Here is a 23,915-nt window from a genome sequence, read left to right as displayed (position 1 = left end):
TTCGCCATAATTTTCGTATAGATATCAGACATTTCTACTCATTTATGGCGATAATTGCTCCTTGGGAGCTCTCTCCGATTGTGGTTTTTTTCTGTACCGTTTCGAAGGTATTTCAGAGAGAGCTAATAAAATAACAATTGGCTTTCAGAGTTCAAGATGCAGTGAAGAAGCAAAAGTTGCTGCAGAAGGAACTCGAAGAGTTCACATTGAAGGAAAAAGAAGCCCAAGAGAAGATTGATGATGATTCGAAGCGTCTCGAAAAATGGACAGCAAAAGAGAATTTGTTGCATCAGAAAATTGAGGATGCAACCGAGAAGATTGCCAGCTTAGGTGCTCTGCCTCAAGCTGATCCAGCTTATACAAGAATGTCACTGAAAAATGTAAGTGTATCTCGGCTAAACTTTAACCTTTCAGTGACCTCTAACTTTTTTTTTGTTCCTGGATATTCCTGCAGTTGTTCAAGGAACTCGAAAAAGCCAATCAGCATCTGAAGAAGTACAATCATGTGAACAAAAAGGCTCTCGATCAATTTCTCAGTTTTTCTGAGCAAAAAGAGAAGTTGTGCAAGAGAAAGGAGGAATTGGATATTGGAGATCAGAAGATTCGGGAATTGATGCAGAGTTTGGAGATGAGAAAAGTCGAAGCAATTCAGTTTACTTTCAAGCAAGTTGCGCAGAATTTCACAAAAGTGTTTAAGAAACTGGTGCCACAGGGATCAGGGCATTTAGTGCTGAAGACGAAGGATAGCGAAAGTGAAGATATTGATCCAGGAGTGGCTACTTCGGATGCTTTTATTGGTATTGGGATTCGGGTGTCCTTTACAGGAGCCGATGCAGAAATGAGAGAGATGAATCAATTGTCAGGCGGACAGAAATCTCTCGTGGCTCTGGCTTTGATCTTTTCAATCCAAAAATGCGATCCAGCACCATTTTATCTCTTCGACGAAATCGATCAGGTTAGTAATTCTTCTTATGCTACAATTTTTTAAAATTTTATTTAAAATTTGAAAAAAAAAATTAAAATTGTTTTTAAATTAATATTTGAAAATTTCTAATTAAAATAACAAATTTATATTTTTTAATTTGAAATAATGAATTAATGAAAACATTGAACACGAGAAATTTTCTACATTCTAAAAAATCTACTGATTAGGGTAAGTGTACCAAATTCCGGCCAGCTTGCAATTTCGGTCACCTTTTTTGTTCCTCGAATTTCCACAAACTTTTAGATTTTACGTACTCTAGAGATTATACAATGCAAAAGAATAACAAAAAATGTAGCTTCGACAAACGAGATGACGTGAAAAAGATATTGGAGAATTCCCGAAGGGCAAGGAACTATGAGAATGAAGGTGGCCGGAATAGGGCACCAAAGCTATGTCTATATTTTTATTCATTTTAAAATGTATTAAGAATGATTTTAGAGTAAACAAAGACGATGAACTGTCTACAAGGTTTCAAGCAACACTCTTTCAGAAGAAAGAATAAAAAAAATCAATTTGTATTTAAAATATTACATTTCAAACTTGAGACTTTGACGCTTGCATGCAACTATGCCGAAATTTGGCACACTCAACCTAATTCTTTCGTCTCCTTTCGGACTCTGAGTACCCATGGAAAAAAAAGATTTTTTTCTGGACTGTTTAGAATCGATAAAAATCTGATTCTTGTGGATGATTACAAACTATAAGGATGTCCAAATTTAGGATATTTTTTGCAGGATTCCAATTAACTCCTGAGCTTAGATATTTTTGGTCAAAAATCGTGAATTTTCGATTTTCTGCTTCCTTGCAGATATCCTGACTTTTTTGATATTTCTGACCAGAATAAGGAAAAACCTCTCGGGTCTAATAAGTATGATAACTAACAATTACATAAATTCGAAAAACAATATTTTCTTAAATTTTCAAAAAATTTGTTTAAATTTTTGGGTACGCTCGTCCCTAAAAATCTATACGTCAAATGTAACGTTTCCAGCCAATTCCCGCCCCATCAAATCATTGCTCTACCTGCCAATTTTACTCGCAGGTTTTTCGAATTTAACGGTATATTCTAGTACATGCAGAGAAAATTTGTAGATTTTCAGCAGAATTTCTTCCGAAAATCTGCAGATTCTCGGCAGAATTTCTGCATGGGAAATCTGCATAGTCTCCATTGTCTCAACAAAAATATTGTTGATTTATCAAGACACTGTAGAAGTTACAAAGAAAATGGTATGCTCTGCGTAACACGCATTACCGATTAAACATTTTAGATAACTAAAAAGATGCGTGCAAAAATACTAATTTCTTAAAAATCGACAATAAAATAATACAAAAACGCGAAATTTAGGTCGTCACTCTGCTTTAAGTTTTTACTTCACTATTCTCTACTTATAACACGGCGTCTCAGTATTCTTTATGTTATATAAACACTGTGAAATCACCAAGAATCACTCTATTGAATTTTGCAAACTTCAGTGAAAAATATTCCATCTTTTCAGACACAGCTGTCTGGAAAGACTGGAATGTAGAAAAAAAATCCACAGAGAATCGGCAAAATATCTACTGAAATTCGTCAGAGTATGCACCAGGTTTCGTCAGAAAATCTCCAAAAATTTCTAACGAATTTTGTCCCAAGCCCAAATAAAATTCGTAGGAATATCTACAGATTTCTCGGCAGATTTTCGGTAGAGATGTAGATATTTTCTGCAGAAAACTTAAAGATATCTGACGAAATTATTTGACGTCTGAAAAGATGGAATATTTTTCACTGAAGTTTGCAAAATTCAATAGAGTTATTCTTGGTGATATCATAGTGTCTATGAAGAATTCTACGACGCCGTGTTATAAGTAGAGAACAGTAAAGTGAAAACTTTAAGCAGAGTGTCGACCTAAATTTCGTGTTCTTTCTATCATTCCATGGGCGATTTTTAAGAAATTAGTATTTTTGCTTGAATCTTTTTACTCATCTAGAATGTTTAATCGGTAATGCTTGTTAAGCAGAGCATATCATTTTCTTTGTAACTTCTACAGTTTCTTGATAAATCAACTATATTTTTGATTAGACAATGGAGACTATGCAGATATTCTGCAGAGAATCTGCAGATTTTCCGAAGAATTTCTGCCGAAAATCTACAAATTTTCTAGGCAGAAATTCTGCCGAAAATCTACGGATTTTCTCTGTATGTACTAGAATATACAGTTAAAATTCAATAAAACCTCCGAGAAAAATCGACAGGTAGAGCAATGATTTGACGGGTTGCTTTCAGGGAAGTTTTTCCTATTCTTCCTGATTTTGGTGAATTCTGATTGTCCAGGAAGTGAATTTATGCTTTTAAAAAAGGTTAATGTGTCTACAATAACATCGTGTTGAAAGAAACGTGTTTTAAAGTGTTATGTGTAAAATATTATGAGGAATCTGTTGGCAAGCAGGAGCTGGGTTGACCACTTCCTGGACATCCCACAAGATACTGGTCAATAATTCTTCTTGCTTTAGTGATCAACATTGTAAAGGAGTCATTTGACATGCAAAAATAATTCACAAAATTGATATTATTGGCTTTTGGAAAATTGAAGTTTGTATCCTTTACGTTCTTTTTGGGACGAGAGTACCCATGAGTTTTCCAATTTCCCAGAGGAGGAGAAAATTCTTTCTTTGTAAAAGTATCATATTTGACCACTAAGACTTACAATAAAGTGAGTTTTACTGAAATTCGTTCGCTGGATATGTCGTGGTCCGGAAAGAGTTAAAGGGTTACAATGTTATTGTGTGAAATATTTTGAGAAATCTGTTGGCAAGCTGGAATTTGGTGTCTTCTTGACCACTTCCTGGACATCTCAGAAGATGCTGATCAATAATTCTTCTTGTTTTATTGATCAACCTTGTAAAGGAGTCATTTGACAGAGACCGGACCTATCGCACTAACATAGCTCTTAATAAATAAGCCACTCCCTCTAATGATGTAGCTTATATTCACTTGACAGAATTTTTTCAGTCAAATTTAAGTTTTAATTATTCGTGACATTTGGTTTCATCGGTTTTGTAGAATCTCGTTTCAAAATACTGAGAATTCATAAATTTTAACGTATTCTCGGAATAAATCATGAAGGGGCGTGGCTTGAAATTATTTTGGGCGGAGCTTATTGAAAATATTTAATATTACCTTCTTGTTGTTGCAAAATAAAACTAAAAAAATAAATTAGAGTTCCGTTTGATAAAAAATTCTTGTTTGGAAGGAAATAGAATTTTTGAAGAACTTTGACTTGATTTAGGGTGAAGTGGGGCAACTTTGAATTGGGGCAGCTTTGAAATTGGGATTTTTCTCCTATTTTAGAATAAAATTGAGCGTTATCATGATATAATTTAGCTGCCCAGATTGAGAAGTTAAATTACATTATGATAACCCTCAATTACATTTAAAAATAGAACAAAAAGCCCAATTTCAAAACTGATCTAACTTTACTCAAAAACTTTGCTTTTTTTTTAAATTTAAAATTGTTGTGCATCTTTTATGGATTTCAGGCTCTTGATGCTCAGCATCGTAAAGCTGTTGCTGACATGATCCATGAGCTGAGTAGCAAGGCGCAATTCATCACGACCACCTTTAGGCCGGAATTGCTGGAAAATGCCCACAAATTCTACGGGGTTAAATTCAGGAATAAGGTAAGTCACATTGATTGTGTCCTGAAGGAGGAAGCCAGAGATTTCGTTGAGGATGATCAGACGCATGGCTAAATTTGAGCGTTTCTAAAGTTTGAGTTATAAATTTCCACAAATAGCATAAAAATTTTGATCTTTTTAAATGTGTAGTAAAAAAAAATAGAAAAAGAAACACATTCTTTCATTTTGTGTCTCTTTTATTAAAATCAGCATTTTTACAGCAGAGAGGGACAAAAAAGAGAAGGATAAAATATCAATAATTTGTTGATAACGAGTGCAAAAAGGTAAAAAAGGTGTTTGAGTTTTTTTTTTCTTAAAGGGTTTTCGGATAAAAGGATTATTTTAAAATTCAAAACACGCTCAATTTATACAATTATTCTAACTATTCTAACCACTAAATCGTGTCGAAATCGTTCTTAAATCGTTGGATATATCGTTTTTTTTTTAATCTTTGTGGAGGATATTAAGCTGTATTATTCTCAGGGAATATTTTAGGAAGGTCACTTAATTAAGTCCACAGCATAGGGACTATTCCAGTCCCTGTCGAATATTGCTGCTAAATTGAGTCTCAAGCTCTCGCTCTCATTGCCATTGGTGTGCTCATTTGAGGAATCCATCAGGACAAAGCCAATTCCTGCGGTGTCTATGAAGTAGTCTCCGGACCAATTGGATGTGCCCACAAAGGCCACATTGTCCGTGACCATGTATTTGTTGTGATTGACACGAGCAAAAGGAATTCTTGCCTGATCTTCGGACGATGGCACAATGAAGCGTTTGATCTGAATGTCAACATTCTGATAGGTATTAGAGATGTCTTCTAGAGAACGCAGGAAGTAATCTTCAGCAGGACGGGAATTATTCCACCATGATATAAGCAGTTTCACAGAAACTTTATTTTCAATGGCTGCCTTGCGCAAAGCATTATCTATCTGCGGCCAAAATCTGGTGATAAACAGAAATCCAACTTGAAAATTTTTCAATAAAACAGCAAAACTCTTGGTTAAATTAACAAGATCAACAGGGGAAGTGCAAATTTTAAGGCATTTCAGTATTATATTGAAAAGGGGTGGCAAAACGTTCCTGGCTTTGCGAAGTGCTCGAACTCGTGACTAAAAGGGGGTGCGATTAACTTTTTTTCCTCATAATTTTAACACTTGTTAGGTGTAAAAATATATCAACATTTTTTAATGTAAAATTTACACTTTTTTAAGGGTAAAATTAACATGAAAAAGGGTAACTTTAACCCCTAATACGCCTAAAAAGCGTAATATTTACACCGATTTCGGATCAGTACTGCAGGGTAAAATAAACATTTCCGGAATGTTATTTAACTTTTTCGGATTTCTCTCACTCAGAGAGGTAAAGTGCGTAATGAACAGGTAAGAAGAAGCATGTGAGTAAGGAAGAATGGTGATAAACTCACAGAATCACGCTTGAGATGGTAAGGCCATGGGATGTGTCGCACAAAGGATCACTTAATAAATAGAGTTCTTAACGAAACCCAACAAAAGGGAGGTCCTGTAGGAAAATTCTGTAACAGTATGACAATGTCATATGACAAATTTTATAAATTTTATGTGTTAAATTTGTATAAAATAATTAAAACTCGGATTCATTTATAAGTTACTAAAAGAGCTTCATAGAGTTCCTTGAACTGTTCATTCGGTGCTTACTACGCTTAAAGTTATCCTGCTTTAGAATTGACTACGAAAATTTGTCATATGACATTCTCATATCGCTACAGAATTCTCTTACTGGCCTTATCGTCTTCCTACCTCATGACTTACTGTAAAAAAGGACATGAGGTCGAAATATCTCGAAGACGAGACGACCCAAAATCACACCGTCTAGCGACCCTAGCGAGGATGTACAACAAATGCCAACCTCATTTTGTGCCTCTAGCGTTGGGTTTATGAATTTTCAATGTTAAATCTTTCGTCTCCTTTGGGACTCTGGGTACCCATGGAAAAAAAGAATTTTTTTTTGACTATTTAGAATCGATAAAAATCCAATTCTTGTGGATTCTTTATTACAAACTATAAGGATATCCAAATCTAGGATATTTTTTGCAGGATCCCAATTAACTCCTGAGCTCTCGTCTCCAAAAATCTAAGAAAGTGTTATTGTGTGAAATATTTTGAGGAATCTGTTGGCAAGCAGGAGCTGGGTTGACCACTTCCTGGACATCCCACAAGATACTGGTCAATAATTCTTCTTGTTTTAGTGATCAACATTGGAAAGGAGTCATTTGACACGCAAAAATAATTCACAAAATTGATATTATTGACTTTTGGAAAATTGAAGTTTGTCCAAGTTTGTATCCTTTGCGTTCTTTAGGGGACGAGAATACCCATGAGTTTTCCAATTTCCCAGAGGCGAAGAAAATTCTTTCTCTACAAAAGTATCATATTTCACCACTAAGACTTACAATAAAGTGAGTTTTACTGAAATTCGTTCGCTGGATATGTTGTGGCCCGGAAAGAGTTAAAAGATGTGGAATTTCACGAGATCGTTTTGAAATGTTCTCATTGATAGAATTCTGACAATTACAACCAGAGCTGTGGACATTTCAAACTTAAACTTTTGACCCCTTATAGTTCGGGTTTTGATAATGCGGGAAGGAAGGCTGACGGGTGGGGGATCAATGCAAAATGTTGCAATTTTTTTGCAGGAAACCGCAAGTCGATATCTTTCTTAATTCGGGAGCTATTAAGATCCGAAAAGCGATGAGACGGACGGAGGGCTGGGAACGTAACTTAGCCATCCGCACATTATCAACAGTGAAACACATCTTAGCAAATACCAAACAATTTTATCAATGCCAAACTTCAGGTCCTCTGATCCCCCGGACACGAGCGATAAGAATCCAATTTTTTTTTAAATGGCCATAACTCCGGTTCCTATTGTCATAAATTAAAAAGTGGAGGCGTTCTGGAAAGCTGTCGTGAAATGCAACTTCCCTTTCTAACATAACAAGTTCATAAAACTACCGCTAGGGGTGCTATTATTAAAAAAATTTCAATTTTCTAAGTTAAATAACTCAAAAATTCCTTTGTGCATCGGGCTGAAAATTTAGTATGTTGTAGCCGCAGATTATACCTATCAAATAAAAAAAATACTTAAGTTGATCGATAACCCCTGACCCGAGCTATAAGGGGTCAAAGTTCGAACATTGGGCGGCCTCTATCTCCGGTTCTAATTAATATTTTGAGCTAAATTTTGGGTTTTTGGTTTCGTCTCGATGAGCACTTTCAGATGAAAGTTCAAAAAGTCACCACAGGTGGCGCTGCGATAGCGTCAAAATTCAAACTCATTTTTCTGAAAAACGACATTGTGCAAGTTAATCAAATTTTAGAATGTTGTAGTCTAGGCTACGATGTTTCCAAAAAGTGGCGTGGGTTCGCTGTGGTTATAATAGGACCGGATATATGAGGAGTCAAAGTTCACGAAATTCAAAAAATCATATCTCCGGTTCTATTTGACCGATTTTAATGAGCGAGGGCGTAAGTTAAAGATCTCGCAATGCACTACAACTTTATAGAACATTTGAACTCCGTAGAACCAACGCTAGGTGCGCCACAATCTCGATGATTACTCCAGCTCTACAATAAGCTGATCTCTGCTTATTACTAGCTTTAATTTTCAGCCAACCGGTTCCAATCATTTAAATAAAATCGTGCAATCGTTTATGAACCGATATCTAATTTTTATTCGAAATTCAAATTGTAGCTCTACTTCTAAACTTTTTTTGAGTTTTAATAAATCGATTCAAATCGGTTGTAAACCGGTAAGTGATCCAAAAGTACTTTATAGCATCTATGTCACAAGTTCGTGTATTTTGCAAAGCATAGGACGCCTTGACACCCCTGTTTCTAAATCAGAATAATAATGTTTTCCGAAAGAATTATAAATTTATTTTTAACTTTTCCCATTTAAAATTAATTCAGTAGGAAAGAAATAGAATTTCCCGACTATATTATTCACTAAACTGGGTATTTCGTGTGTGATATTTTCCATAAAATTCTGCAAATAATAATAAAAAAAGATGAATATATTATATTTGGTATAGTGACTTTCAGAGTTGCATTTCGTGTTTCCATTGACAAAATGCCTTAAGTGGGGTGTACAAGTGATTTATGAAATTCTATAAAATATTTTTGCACATTTCCCTACTGCAAGCAACGAAATTTTTTTTGGAGGGAGTTATAGGCCTTGACAGTTTAAATTGAAGCTCATGAGGAAGAGTAATGGCAAAATGTTGAGACCTTCTAAGGCAAAAACTCACTGTATTTTTGGCGTGTAAATTGTGAGCGGGAAGTAGTCCATAACTGCGACATGGATGAACTTTTCGGCATGTGCGATTATTTTAACAATGGCATCGACATCCTCCTCACGACCAGAAGGACTCATTGGTGGTGGTGAACTCTGCGGAAAACATTGGCAGATGGTTAGTTTGCGAAGGGTGTAGCAGTGGAAAGGGAGAATGATTTAAATTTTCATGTACTTACCGAGAAGAAAATATTTGAGCTAAATTGGGAATTGTTGAAATTCATGCGAAGCGGCGTGTCGAAATTGTATTTGGTGGCATACGAATCTGGCCATTTGTCAGGTATTTGCGCACTATCCTCTCCCATGTCCCAATACACATTGAAGATTTTCGCCATGTCTGTGGCCAAACACGTGCAGTTCGTCACGAGGACACCCAATTCTTTGACCTAAACCAATAGAGAATGCGTGAGAAATGCAATTGAGGAAAATTTATGTGGATTAGGGCTGTAGGAATTGACTAAATCCGACCTGAAATGTTGAAAACTCGTGAGTATAGAGGGGCTGGAGGAGGGGGAGGGTCAATTGGCGTACACGCGTTAATGGGATGCATGTCGTCAAACGAGCATAATGGGCTGGCAGGTTGATGTTATTGTATCCACACTGAAGAAAGGAAACAAGAAAGACTGCTCCAATTACAGGGAATTTCCCTTCTGAACTTGCCCAGCAAAGTATATGCCAAAGTTCTTGAGAAAAGATGTCGAGACATAGCCCAGCCCAAACTAGGTTTGGTACAATAGAAAGAACAACTTTGGTGGAAGCCTTTCAGTCTTTGTACAGAGACTGTAGTAGCCTTGTTCGTATAAACGGTTTAAAGGGTTTGATAGAGCGTAGACCCCCGTCTACATAATGCGATTTGTATTACAGACGTCAAAATGAACTATCTCCGCTTTGCAGATGATTTAGTGGTTTTGATATTATAATAGTGGCACAACGTTCCATAGAGGAACTTAGGCCTTCCCGCTAAGGGAGTTCGGAACATCAATAATTACTTTTCTTACACAGGGATGGGGTTGTCAGTCCCATGCCCCGTGGAATCAAGTGCAGTGAAGATCACTGGATACAATTCGAACACCTTTAACGCCAGAAAAATTCCTGGTGATTTAAAAGGGATTCGAACCCGGGACATTTGCCTCATAGAGCGAGTGCTCTACCACTTGATCCATTGAGTGCCTTATACAGCGAACATTAACCGATTTGTTAATGTTCGCATCGAAACGGATATGAAGATGAGCGTGGCTAAATCGGAGTTAATGGTGATCCCACGACAGAGTGAGTAATATATCATAGTTCCGGGTGACTTTGGCATCCTTCGATGCGATCTACTATGTCCGATTGGTGAAGATCATCCTTAAGTGCAAGAATTAAAGAAAAGCTTACGAACAACAGGGGGCAAAGTTGTCCCCAGATCGAAGGCCAAATTCACTCTCATCTCAATGTTAGACACTTAAGATTGGTCCTCACCGATCCGATCTATCGTTCCCGATCGGTGAAGACCACCCTGAAGTGCTAAAATTAAAGAAAATTTTACGAAGGGAGCAATCACCTGTATCTACGGTACTCTACATATTAGTGGAGTCCCATAAAAACAGATGAAGGAATTCGAGTACCTCGGGCTGTTCACGAGTGATGTAAGGAAGGAAGCAGAGCTCTAGTCGCTCATTGGTTAAGCTTCCCATGTGCTGTGATAGGATAGGAAAGCTGTGTGCATTCCTATCCTCACCTATGGTCATAAGATGTGAGTGATGACCGAAAAAACAAAGTCGCGAGTACGAGCTACCAAGATAAGGTACCTCTTTACCTCCGAGTGGTTAACGAAATCGCTTTTTCAAATCGATTTAGAAACATAGCCGTATCTACGGTACCCTGGGGTGAAATGATAACTCTGTCTAATTGTCCCATCGCTACTGTCGAGTGTCGATTATGGACAATCGAGATGATAACTTGCATTTTTTATCGCTAGTGTCGATAATTCTCGCCACTAATTTATCGACACCTCTGGAGCTGTCGATTTGTACTTTCGAAGTGAAAATTAGTGAAAATTTTACATTTTTTAGTAAGTAAATACCTTTTTTATTCCCTTAAATCGTCTTTATTAATTTTTTTAGTAGTAAATAACAGTTCTTGTGAAATTTTATTCATTCTGGGCCAACCATGAAGTATGGAATTGTTTGAAATATTCTAGGCCAAATCGAATGCGGAAAGTTATATTATGTTAATAGTGTTCAATCCATCACAAAATTAACCTTGCACCGACCGGGAAAGGCTCATTAGACATCCTCGGTGGCATCTTTAAAGCACTGCTGTCCAGGAAGTTATAGGAGAAATTTCTTATGTATGGTGATTAAGTTGAATATGTCCAGCAGGAACTCATGAGTTGTTGGACATGATCACGGATTCGTTAGTTTTCTTTGAAGCTTCTTGAAAAGCACCACAATAGAACAATAACCCACGCACTGATTGAACATAGAAGGATATCATCATTCCTGAGATTCCTGGAACTATTTTTTCAGTAACAGCAGTTCAGCAAGTTTTCAAGGATTAATTATTTCGTAAAAATCTGAAGCAAATAAAAAAGATACGTGTGATTAAATACATTTTTATATCAGTGAAAATTTATTACTTACACATCTTCCAGCAGCTCCAAAGAGTGGCTTTGATTCCAAATTTTTTGTACCTTCTCGCCCAATATGAATGTTGAGTTACCTTAATATCACACTTTCCATAAAAAAAAAATATTTCTGAGTTCGTATTTTAATTTAAAATCAATTAAATCACTGCAAAAACTCTGATTGCAAAATCAAAACAAGCGAGAGTGAGGTTATGTTGCACTGTCCCAAAGTGTCACAATAACGAGTCGACAATGCGAGAAGAGCCGACATTCATTTCATCTCATCATTTGGATCTAACGATACTAGAGATTCGATAGTGTCGAATCGATACTAGCAAGAGCCAAAGTTATCATTTCACCCCTGCATGTTAATGGAGTCCCATTGAAACAGATGGAGAAATTCATGTACTTCGGGGTGTTCACGAGTGATGTAAGGAAGGAAGCAGAGCTCTAGTCGCTCGTTGGTTAGGCTTCCCCGGTGCTGTGATAGGATAGGGAAGCTGTGTGCATTCCTATCCTCACCTATGGTCATGAGATGTGAGTAATGACTGAAAGAATAAGATCATGAGTATATTGTGAGGCATTTTGTGCATCACAACTCGGTTTTCGAATATTCATGATCGTGTTACTCTTTCGTGAAATATCAAGAAAAGACATGATAGATCATGCTTAGCACCGCGAGAGGGTTTTGCTATTCAATTAGTCCTCAAGAAATTTATGCCCCGGAGACATTAATAGTCCTTTAGGGTAATAAACACTTTGTAGCCATTAAAAAGGCAGAAGATCGCGAAAGGTCGTAAAATGACGATAGGAGAGATATGAGTGACCAAAAAGGGGGATGCATTTGTTAATTAAGCAAATAAAGGCACCCTCTATTCCTGGAAAACTCGCAAAGTGGGTGATCTACGTTGACACGTTTTAAAGATTGCTTTCGCTATGGGAAGCTCATATGTTAGAGCCCGCGTTAAAAGTAATAAAACCTTGACAAGAAATGGGGACAAGGATGCCAAACGATCAAGAAGGTGTACAATCTTCAGCCATCCTAATTATGCATCCCCTTTCATAAGGATTTGGGAAGTATTGTTAATTAAAAAGAGAAAATTACTAGAAATAGCGAAAGTTGGATATTTTTATGGGCACTTAACGATCATTTACAGACGACGATTACGATCGTCTACAGACGATCGTTATCTTGAAGTTCGTTCTGAGTTATTATTGAGCAATTCTTGGACACTTTTTCTAGGAAATAATGTCGAATAGAATTAGGGTTCGAGTGGAGGATTTTAGTATAAAAAGGGTAGCTAAATTGCAGAGGTTGGATTAGTCACAGACTAAACGTAGCCCAGGACATTGGGTAGTGTAACCTTCTTCAATAAACAGTTTAATAGTCAAAACAGTATTTAATTGAGAGAAAAAATTCATCTGGGTCCGGAGACAACAAGTTGGCCTCAGTTGGTATCACCTCATCACAAGTAAGCTACCAAGATGAGGTACTTTCGAACAGTTAAAGAAATCACTCTGTTATCACTCATGCGACAACAGAGCCGCGATGCGGGAAGTGAGAGTATCATTTTTTTGGGAAATTTCCCCCTCTATTCCACACATACATGAACGACAGAATTTCCCGTCGTGTATTCCCCATCGCTCTCTCTCTCTACGACATCATCCACCATCGCTATTCGACCACGTATTCTCGCTCTCTAAGGATTTATTATTATCCGAGTCATCCATTCCTTTTATTGTCAAGTTTAAGTAAACTTAGTTTAATAGTATCCAGTGAATTAAAGAAATCAATAAATAAAATTGAATTCATCAAGAAAGCAGCGTTTTTGAGGGCAAGAAGTTGACGTCTCCGGAAGGGCTCGAATTTGCACTTCGAGCCCCATCTAATTGTCTCTCAATCACCTTTCAGGTATACAGTTCAGAGCAAGCAATACTGACGCAGGCATTAGAATCATTCATACAACATTCATTTACTATTATTCAGGTACGCCACAATCATTCACACTAACTCACGCACGAGACAGAACATTCACGCAGCATTCATTCTTTACATTCAGGTAACATACAATACCACACTCGTTGAGATCGAGTGAGGAACGTAGCCGATCGTGAGGAGCTAAGTGTCAAAGAGTAACTTCTTCGTGTTAATAGATCAGAATATCAATGGTATGGTCATGTTTAACGCATGAACGAAGAAATATTCCCCAAAAAGCTATGCAAGCTTTGTGAGGTAGCGTAGACCTCGGGGCAGATCTAGGATAAGGTAGCCGGTCTTAGAGCGCCTTGCGATCGACTGTAAATCTTTCTGAAGTGGCAGAAGATCGACAGACCTGGGTTGCTAACCTACCTGAGTGTCCTAAGCCCGTGACCTCGATAAGAATTAGCAGTTGAAAATTAATGAATAATTACGTCGATTTAAGATCTTCAAGTGGATCAGTGGATAGAGTAGTATCTCTGTGACTGTGTGGTCTCGGCTTCAAAGCTGAGCATCAGTCGCGCAAGAGGGCAGTAAGAGTAGATAATTGTATGCTAGGAGCGGTTGTATAGCATTAGCAATGATCGCTATTCGCTCTAACTAAGAGACTCGGGTACGAGATATTGAGTTCAGTGTTCTCTTGACGGATCCCAATCGAAGCAGTAGTTCCTGGCTACAAGGGCTACAATTCCTCAGTTGCGTCTACCTCTGTCGTATATGCATTTGTTTTGTATCTGCATTCGGGGCAAGCTATAATACAGACGTCTCCTCTTGCGTGAAATGCTAACACAAAAGAAATGCAGATATGAAAGAGGTAGACGCAACCGACGAATTATCAACGTTGCCAAACATAAGCCTCTCATGCTCCTGCATATCTTAAGAAAGTAGAGTATTTCTCCTTTAGATTTTGACTTGAAGAATGTACGGTTAGTTGCCATTAGTACGCATTTTCGGAATTGTGTCATAAAAGCAAAGGAAAAGTTTGCATACTAAGCTAAGAATACACGAACCTGTGTCAAGGACCTCCAGTCCATATTGGCGCTTCCTAAGTATAGATGCTGTCCATCAACAATCCACAATTTCGTGTGGAGTACTCCACCGCCCAGGAGCCGTGGAAAATTCACTGAACGCACCTGAGCAGCTCCTCGCTTGATCAATATCTCAGTGTCAATGTTGGGTTGAGCCTGAGTTGGAGAGCTTTGGGCAACGCGAATGGCAATGCTGCGCTTGGTGCCGGCCACCAAGAGCTGCTGGAAGATTTGTTCGCCCTGCCATGAGGACGAGTGATTGAACACATCGGCACTGCGTAGGGTCCAGTAGAAACTCGCAATGTCGATGGTTCTGTTGGCCAGACTCAGAAGACTCTGCCAGGCATCAAATGTACTCATAAAAGATGCACTGCCTGCCGGATACGTAAGACCTTCGGGAATACTCTCCACCAGTTGAATGCTATACAAAAAAAAAAAAAAAAAAACAGAATGCGATCAGAAGACAGGGTCATCGGAAGTGACAATAAATAGCTCTCGTCAGTGTCCTCACATTCTCCGACTTTCAGGGACTGTAGAAAAAAAAGCACCCACATGTCCCGCCAAATGGCATTTATCACGCGATTCTGTCGTTGAGGACTTTTCCGTAGTTGCAGGACAATGCGATTTCTGGGGGAATGTACAACTCCCACGAGTGGGATTGCACTTGGGGGTTAACATAATTACCATAACCATTCTACATATGGCGGTGCTTTGTAGTTCTTGGCGGAGAAAGTGAATTAATTTTACATCAAAAAGCCAATTTTAGGCAATAAAGCAATGTTCTTTTTCCGTTGAGAATTAATACAAATGTTTTTTTTTTTATTTTTTGTGTTTTTTTTTTTGCACAAGGGAGACTTGGTAATTAAACAAAACAAATACAGCAGACAGTAAGGGAAAAACACAAGTGATATTGTTCGAATAATTTCACATGTTGCAAATATTCGAAAACAATGTCGATGTTTTTGCGTATACAAGCGAATACTGATTAATTATACGAATGATTTTTTTAATATAGAATATTTTGTTTATTTTTTTTTTTTTATTTTAAAATGTTTTAAGTATTTTCAACGATCTTAAAAGCTAAACGGTCAGACAGTGGCTTGGTATTTTGAGGACTATTTTTTAAGAAATAATTCTCGGGCTTTTTAGTATATTCTCAAATTCTTTTTAAAAGAAAATGGAACGATAAACATATTTTTACGCCACGTCTCCTTTAGGACAATTGACTAACTGACGTTGATATTTTTGGCATTTTAATGCTAAGAATGCTACAATGGCTACAATACCTAACAAGAAAACAACCATACAATGGCAATTTTAGGTAAGCCCAAAAACGTTTCGCTTACTAATAAAATAGACCACGCCCCCAATAAAATTTCCATTTAGGGAAATGTATTATAATTTATTTATTTATTTTATATATTTATTTATTTCCCAAAAATGTGCCTAGGTGTGCCGCCGACTTACCACTGCCGGTCTCCCCAGGTAAACGGCAGAAACCCTGGTTCAGTAGACCGTATAAGTCAACTCATATAATCGAGTTAAGCTGAAAATCACAGCTCCTAATATTACAATATTTTAATGACTGAAAAGTTTGAGTAGACTCATTTGGCCTGGCAGGAAAGGTGGGGAGGCGCAAAGGAACAACGGGCTTCATGGAAGCACGTGTTGTTGCCACTGAATTCAGCTAGGAGACAAAATGACGTTCGAATATTTACACTTTCCGGCTATTTTTATTTCCTTTAACAAAATGATATAAGATAAACAAAATGTATGTGTCAAACGTAAAAGGTTTTACAAATGGGCGTGGCTTTTAAAACGGAGTTCAGTTATCGTGCTATTACAATTAAAAATAAAAACGGAAATGTTGAGAAGGGGAAAAATGTCTGTTCTCATATGCTTCTACGTAATCCACTTTTTTTCTGTTGGTTCCTGTCATTACTGTTTTTCCCAGTTCTTAAGGTTCCGTACAGTATTAACCTTTCGAAGAGACAAAGTCACTCCAAAGCCAAGCCAAACCTATTCGAAAATCTACCGAAAGCCTAAAATGAAAGTTCACGTTCTCGCCGCATTAGCGCTGATTGTTCTGCCATTTCGAATTTCGATATTCTTGACACTTTAATAGTCCACAATGTCAGCAACAATGCGTAAACGTTTAATTACAGACATTTTCCCCTTTTCATTTTTCATTGGACAAGCACCCTTTTTCCTTATTTCTGAACTAAAAGAACTCTTTCAAAAACCTTATTCCTAATAACAAATTCTCCGAGATTTATAGAATATTTTCGAAAATAACTTATGGATGATGTAGTTTACTTTTAAAGGCCACGCCTCTTGAAGTTCTACCCAAAATTACGTTTGTGCAAATAGCATGTCTCTAGTGTTCTAAAACATTCTATCTCCTCATTAATCAGTAAAATTCAAAAGTCTCATAACTTCCAACAGTCTGGAAAGTCATTTCGTCTTCTTTTACGAAATCCCTAGGCGCAATTTCTGACAAACATAATCTTCTCCATTCTAAACTTAACAAAAAATCACATTTAAAAATCTCAGTTTAGATTGAATCATCAGCACAACTTACGCACTTAGACTCATGTACCCAAAAGTCTCTGTCCTCATGCAAAATATTTTCAGAAAAAAAACAAAGAAATTTCTTATCAAGTTTTTCGATATCTGACGAGTAAAAAGCGCAAATACGTGAAAGCGGAAAGATATCGCGGTTGTAAAACGACAGAAAATCCCACGCTAAGTTCAACAGACTTTTCCAATGGGAAAATTATGTAGAGGCTAGGTATTTAAAAATAAATCCCAATTTTAGAAAATAAATAAACAATGTTATTTGTCAACGTCGAATGGTATGATAAATTTAAAAAAAATAACAAAAAATCTGAAGTTGTTGTCGTCTTAAAAATAGTAAATATCTTGTTAAAAAAATGACCAGTGAACCACAATTTTCTGTCGTTTGCTCAGGGAGGTCGGTGGTGAAGTCAGCGGCAGACGCAGATGAATCAATAGAGGAGACTGGGGCAAAAAGTCACAAAACGGATATTTTATTTCTTTTTACCAGATACGTCCCAGAAAATTTCCAATTAGCTCACTTTTATGGGAAAATTACCGCTGTATAACTTTGAGAAAACCATTTTCTTCAATTTTGTAAGGAAATACATTTATCGAGTGGTTTTCTAAAGGCGTCTACACATTGGGAGCAGTTTTCGTCAAAAATTGCGTTTTTGACAGAAATTTGACGTTTCCCCCTACAATGCTGCAGGGAATTTCCTTCAAAAAAGCAATTTTTGACAAAAATTGCTCCCAATGTGTAGAGGCCATAAGAGGGAATTTTGTGACCATTCCCAAAAAAATGCTGCGTTCTAAAAAATATATATATATATCAAGCATTGTGTTAAATTATCACACTTTGATTCACTTTATTATGGGCTCCTGTAAATTTAAAAAATACCTAGATGACATATGTTTATAGGAAATTTATTCTTTTGGCAAGAAAATTCTATTCAGCTATTCTAAAAAGGCGAAAATGGCGAATTGGGCGAGATAAATTTGACGAAATCAGCCGAAGAGTTGCCGATTGAATGTCACTTCAGTGCAGAAAAAAACAAAAAAAAATAATGGAAAGTGTTTATTGTTTTTTTTTTAACTAAATATCTTAAATTCAGTGAAATTCGAAAGAATTTTTATTCTCCAAAGCGTACACATTAAGCTGTGATTACAGTGCCCGCTCTCTAATCCGGATCGCCGTAATCCGGACGAGTTGTCGATGGTTACATTTAAAGTCATTTTGAGGTCATGTATGTTCAGCAATGAAAATGAATTATCCTGTGATGTTTTTGTTTAATAAATGAAATATAATCGCATAGAATTCTCTATGTCTTTTTTAAAACTTTTATACTAATTCTACAAAAAAAAAAACTTGTATTATATTTTCGAAACGTTGAACAAATTTCAAAATCCATCCGGATTACAAATCGGGCACTGTATTATTTTTTTCGAATCTTCATCCCCATTACTGTCTACATACAGGAGTGAGCAAGAACTGTTTGAAACCTAATAAACGTCAAAATTAGTTTGTTCTGGTTGCGTTTTGACCATTGACGTACAATTTTCATTTGACGTTTGCTCGGTTTCAAATGATTCTTGCTCACCTCAGGGTCTACAATAAGCGCCGACGTTTCTTTTCGCCGTGAGACATCAGAAATCGCTTCGATTTTTGTTACTTTTTGCCCCAATCCTTTCATTACTTTTTACCCCAAGCGGTCTTTTTAATAAAAGGATTTCTGGAGAAAAGAATCTCTAGAAAATGCGAAAAAGGATACCAACTTCATGTTCAAAGAATCCAAATTGTTTAGGAAATATTCACCACTGCATGAATTTTGGAAAATAAATAAATAAAAATTTATATCTGCTGTAAGGAAAATATTTCAAGAGCAGGGCTAAAAATTTCAATGTTTTTTGTTTTCTGAATTCCTTATACGAATTCTAAGAATCGTACGACAATGAAGAAGGTCTATAGAGACTATCTATGGAAAAAAATTTAAGCCGCTCTCTTTTTTATCTTGGAAGATATTGAATTTTGAAATTTTCGATTTGTGACTTTTTGCCCCAGTATCCCCTAGTCAGAGAGTTTTCTATTTTAATAGACTATGATTAATTTTCTTATTATTTTTTCAAGGAAGAGTTTTACATTTTGTGGTGTAATTAGTAAAAGCATTCGGGTTTTCGAGCGATGAATGTCAGACAAAAATGAATTATCGGTTAAAAACCGCTCACAACCGTTTAGAATTACATACTTTAGACATTTTTTTAATGAATAGACCTTTCTACACAAACCCACCCGAATTGATTTACAAAAAATAACAAGTAAGAGAAAGAGGAAATAATTCTTAAAAGACCCTAAAGTGTTTATATCTCGTCAGTTAAATCAGCATTTGTCGTAACTTTCTTTTGACAACTTTTCAGGAGATGAAATTTTCAGTTCAGCTTTATTTTTCTTAAAAGTGAGCCCCAAATGCGATACTTTTGAGTCAAAATAATAAAAGTAGCACTAATGAACTGTAAATTAACTCGAAAAAATCTGTATAAAATTATTTTAAAGCTGAGATATTGAGATATATGTTAGAAGAAGCACAATAAGATTTTATCGTAACTTCCATCGTTTATAAAGCCGTAACTTCCAATGTATGGAAATCTTGGAAGTTACGACAATTTTCTAAAATGCATTATATAAATTTGAATTATTCTAGTGATAAGAAGTGCCTTTATTTGACTAAATTAGTCAATTAAACTGTTATGCTTATTCCTAAAAGCTTTTATTTGGTAACTTTTATTGAATAAATTTTGTGCGCCACGTCGCTTGTTTTGTTTTGAATTAATGACAGATGGGCAAGGATTTTTCTCACTTTTTTCTCGCAAATATTGAATTAAAATGTATTCATGGTGGATTATTCGCACTGTCTTTGGATATTTGGAAGAGTTTGTGAACGTTTTAATGAGAAATATTATATTTTTGCTGCAAATTACAAGCCACGCAAACGAGCAAAAGAAGTTACGACAAATGCTGATTACTGAAAATTTTGTATGAAAATTTGTTGTAACTTCCCCAAAAATGAAAGTTACGACAAATTCTGATACATTTTCTTAATTAAGGGTATACTTACTATAACTTTTGTTTAAAATAATTTTTATTGGGCTTCTAAAAGTTTCTTTTTCTCAAGCGTGTTTAATAAACAAAATTACGATGATTCCAAATATATCTCAAAATCGCAAAAATGAAGTTACGATAAATGCTGATTTAACTGACGATCTAACGGTTTAGCTTCTAGTTCCCGTAAAGGCCTCTACACATTGTCAGAAATTTTCGTCAAAAAGGATCATTTTGAAGTAAATCGCACCAATGTAATTTAGGAAACATGTATTCCTTTTTCACAAACTTAATTTATTTATTTACTTATTTTTTTAATTTAAAAAATTGAAATTGATTAAAAAGACTTAAAAATTGCTACGCTGATCAAAAAAAGGGTTTAAAAATTTTAAAATGTAACAGATCTAATACGGAAGCTATTCAAGTGATCCAAGTTAATCTAATTAAAAGAATTTGGAGTCTATTGTTTACTCACTTGCAAGTATCCTGGCAGAGAAAGGATGAGTCGTTGAGGCGGCTGGCGGATTTTTCATTAGAATGATCTAGCAATGGCAATAGCACCACTAATACGATGAGTATAAGAATTACTGATATTGGGATGCATGAGGGCTTGCACCAGGAGTTATGGCCCCACATTGGGCCCTGTTGCTCCCGCAGCATCTCGCTGTGTTGATCCCACAGCTCAAAGTCGTCATCTTGCGCCGTGTTTGTGTTGCTCTCCAGCACCGTCTGCAAGACATTCACCCAAACATTAACCAGGAAGTTGACTAGCAAAACAGAGAGAGAGGCTTTTTACGCTCTTCTTGTCGCTTTCGTCAGCATCGAAGACGTTGATCTGTGGTTTCATATCACCGGGATCGCGAATTTTGCGAACAAAAAACAGCTGACTTTGACACTTAAGCCACACAAACAAAACTCCCAAAATTTCCTTCTAGAGATAGTGAATAAATTTGCGTTTAAGCGTGAGAGAGATTATTTCATGGTTTTTGTTTTGATTAAATGTGTTCTCATCGACGACGCGACGCTGAGTGTCGGCTGAGAGTGTTTGAAATTGAAAGAAAAGCGCGGAAAAGAGCGTGAATGTGGACGCGGCGCCGCAGATGGACAATGGACAAAGTCTCCATGGAAAGTCTCCAAGTAAAAAGCAGGCGGTGTGAGGTTACCTCATATCAGCAATAGCATGCTAGTTGATGAGAAAGTGGCGCGCAAAATGTCTCAATTGGTTTGGAGGGAAAATTTTATGAATTATTTATGCTGCACGATAAGCTTAGAAAACCATGTTAGAGGAAAAAAACAAATACATATACATATCCTCATCGCATTCAGGAAAGAAGCACATTATACATAAATTACGTTTCACAACATTACAAAATAGACATTAAGCAAAAGGCACAAAAAACAGAGAGTTTATGCTCAGAACTCAGAACATGTTTTCTTTTGGTGGCGAAGCATTTTTTTTTAAAGAATTCTTAAATCACTTACAAAAGAACATACTGAACAATTTAGGAGGCATCCCATTATCGCTCAGCAGCTAAATGGGATGAAAAGTTGCGGAAAATACTGCTCACCACCTCGGTCTAATTGATCTCGCATTGAAGTGACTTATATCCGTCTTAAGAGTTTCATATCATTTATGTCTTTTGCACACGTTAGGCTCCTTAGAAAATTGAAAAACACCTTTGATGTCTTTTCCTGTTCAAACTGAATAAAGGAATCGTGGAGAAGGGTGTTTGCACATTTCATTCGAAAACATAAATATTATACTTAACAATTGTTATTAGTTTTTGTTTTTCATTCTACTTGCAATTTGATACTCCCCTCAATTCTGTGATGAGTCTCTAATGGCCTCTACAGACTAGATATATATATGTCCATATTGAAGAGTTTTTCCTACACAAGCGTAGGGAATTTGCTTCAATATGGACATAAATTGCTCCGGTGTGTAGAGGCCATAAGTCAGAGGCGTGCAAGAATCATTGAAACCGAATAAATGTCAAATGAAATATGTACATTAATGGTCAAAACACAACCAGAACAAACTTATTTTTACGTTTATTCGGTTTCAACGGTTCATGCACACCTTTGGTCTAAGTTTTAAGTTTTTTGAGAGATCTTATTAATTGAAACTTTTTTTTAATTAAATTTAAGCTGTCAAAATCTTTTAAATCTGTAACCAAGAAACGTTGCCAACTTCACAATAACTAAGAGGTAGTAAGAATAGTAAAAATCAATGTTTAAATTTTCATTATGAGAACTTTTAAAACTTTTATGTTGTAAAAGGTTTGAGATACCAAAGGCCTGTGCACCGAGGACGAGCAAGAACCGTTTGAAACCGAATAAACGTCAAATAAGTTTGTCCAGGTAGCATTTTGACCATTGACGGACAATTTTCATCTGACGTTTGTTTGGTTTCAAAGGGTTATTGCTGATCTGTGCTCTACACATTAAAAGCAACTTTCGTCAAAAAATGTAATTTTGACGGAATTTTGACGTTTCCACCTACAGCACTGCAGGCAACTTCTTTCAAAAATACATTTTTTGACGAAAATTGCTCCCAATGTGTAGAGGCCTTAATAATGCCTTAAGAATCAGAAATATTTCTAGTGGTATCTACACACTTATAAAGCAATTTTCGTCAAAAATTGCCTTTTTAAAAAATTTTTGACGTTTCTGCTTACAAGGATAGAGGACATTTTCTTTAAAAAGCCACTTTTTTTTTAAAGAAATTGCTCCTATAGTGTGTAAACTGTAGAGGCCTCAATATAACATTACTATATTTTATTTAAATGAATAAACTCTCTTTACAACAGAATTGAAGAGACTATCATTGTTACCTGGGATGTGTAACTTTGCGAATGAATATTTCTACACTTTTTTATTTCCAAATTTTCAAGGATGTCTTATTTAATTTTAAGAGTAAACGATTTCGATAAATACAGACTTAATACGAGAAAGTATGTAACTAAAGTTATTATTATTTTTTAAATTCCTTAATCGTTGTAATCATGACAGCGAACACAATTACAAACGAGACGTAAAAGCTCCCGCTACAGAAAAATAAACCACGCCCCCTGTAAGACTTGTATCAAGAAAAAAGTATTGTAATCACTGTAATTTACAAAGAAAAATTTCAAAGCTTAATTTACATTTCTCAACACTTCCGACAATCCTTCCAGTCTTTGCAGTACAACTGATAAATAATACGCGAGATTTGGGTGGAAAATTGCACTTAAAGGAGCGTGGCTTTCAAGGAGGTGTGTCCGTGTGTCAGCGCTAATCTTTTTACTTTGCCTCGCAATCACTTCAGACAATACACAATGCATTATGAATTGAAATTGAAAATTCAGAGAAAGTCATACGATCCGGTGCAATCTATGAGCAGGATTGACAAATCCTTTTTCACTCATTTTCACCAATCGTTTTTGAAAATGTAATAGGTTCATTGTTTTTTTTTTATTATAAATTATATTAAAAAAATATTATGTTAATGACTTTATGTGTAATTTTTAAAGGTTTTTACATATTGGGAGAAATTTTCGTCAAAAATGGAATATTTGAAGAAAATCGTTCGCATTACTGCAGGTGGAAACATTAAAATTTTGTCAAAAATTGAATTTTTGACGAAAATTGCTCCCAATATGTAGAGGCCTTTAATCCTTTCGTTCAATAATACGAGGGC

General features: G+C 36.1%; 2 protein-coding genes across 6 annotated transcripts in view; one reads left to right on the top strand and one right to left on the bottom strand.

Annotated features, from left to right (window-relative positions):
- LOC129808077 (structural maintenance of chromosomes protein 3) overlaps nt 1–4,812 on the top strand; it is a 70,963-nt gene extending 66,151 nt beyond the window's left edge. For both annotated transcript variants that reach the window (XM_055857764.1, XM_055857762.1), the window contains 3 exons: nt 149–380; nt 455–955; nt 4,503–4,812. In XM_055857764.1, the coding sequence (XP_055713739.1) occupies nt 149–380; nt 455–955; nt 4,503–4,715 (946 nt within the window). In that variant the 3' untranslated portion in view covers nt 4,716–4,812. The remainder of the gene's footprint in view (nt 1–148; nt 381–454; nt 956–4,502) is intronic.
- A 7-nt stretch (nt 4,813–4,819) lies between these two features.
- The window catches only part of LOC129808086 (5'-3' exonuclease PLD3-like), a 28,301-nt gene continuing 9,205 nt past the window's right edge, over nt 4,820–23,915 (bottom strand). The window contains exons 2-7 of one of the 4 annotated variants that reach the window (XM_055857783.1): nt 21,719–21,937; nt 20,712–20,965; nt 14,566–15,004; nt 9,149–9,355; nt 8,926–9,065; nt 4,820–5,582 (exon numbers count right to left, since the gene is read on the bottom strand). In XM_055857783.1, the coding sequence (XP_055713758.1) occupies nt 5,141–5,582; nt 8,926–9,065; nt 9,149–9,355; nt 14,566–15,004; nt 20,712–20,965; nt 21,719–21,754 (1,518 nt within the window). In that variant the 5' untranslated portion in view covers nt 21,755–21,937 and the 3' untranslated portion in view covers nt 4,820–5,140. Of the gene's footprint in view, nt 5,583–8,925; nt 9,066–9,148; nt 9,356–14,565; nt 15,005–20,711; nt 20,966–21,032; nt 21,639–21,718; nt 21,938–23,915 lie in introns of those variants that run through there. The other 3 variants (XM_055857784.1, XM_055857782.1, XM_055857781.1) reach the window with 3 other exon arrangements.

The sequence above is a fragment of the Phlebotomus papatasi genome, chromosome 3 (genome assembly GCF_024763615.1).
Source record: "Phlebotomus papatasi isolate M1 chromosome 3, Ppap_2.1, whole genome shotgun sequence".
Classification (NCBI taxonomy): Eukaryota; Metazoa; Arthropoda; class Insecta; order Diptera; family Psychodidae; genus Phlebotomus; species Phlebotomus papatasi.
The sequence above is the reverse complement of the archived record's forward strand: the minus strand, read 5'-3'. Positions and strand labels throughout refer to the sequence as shown.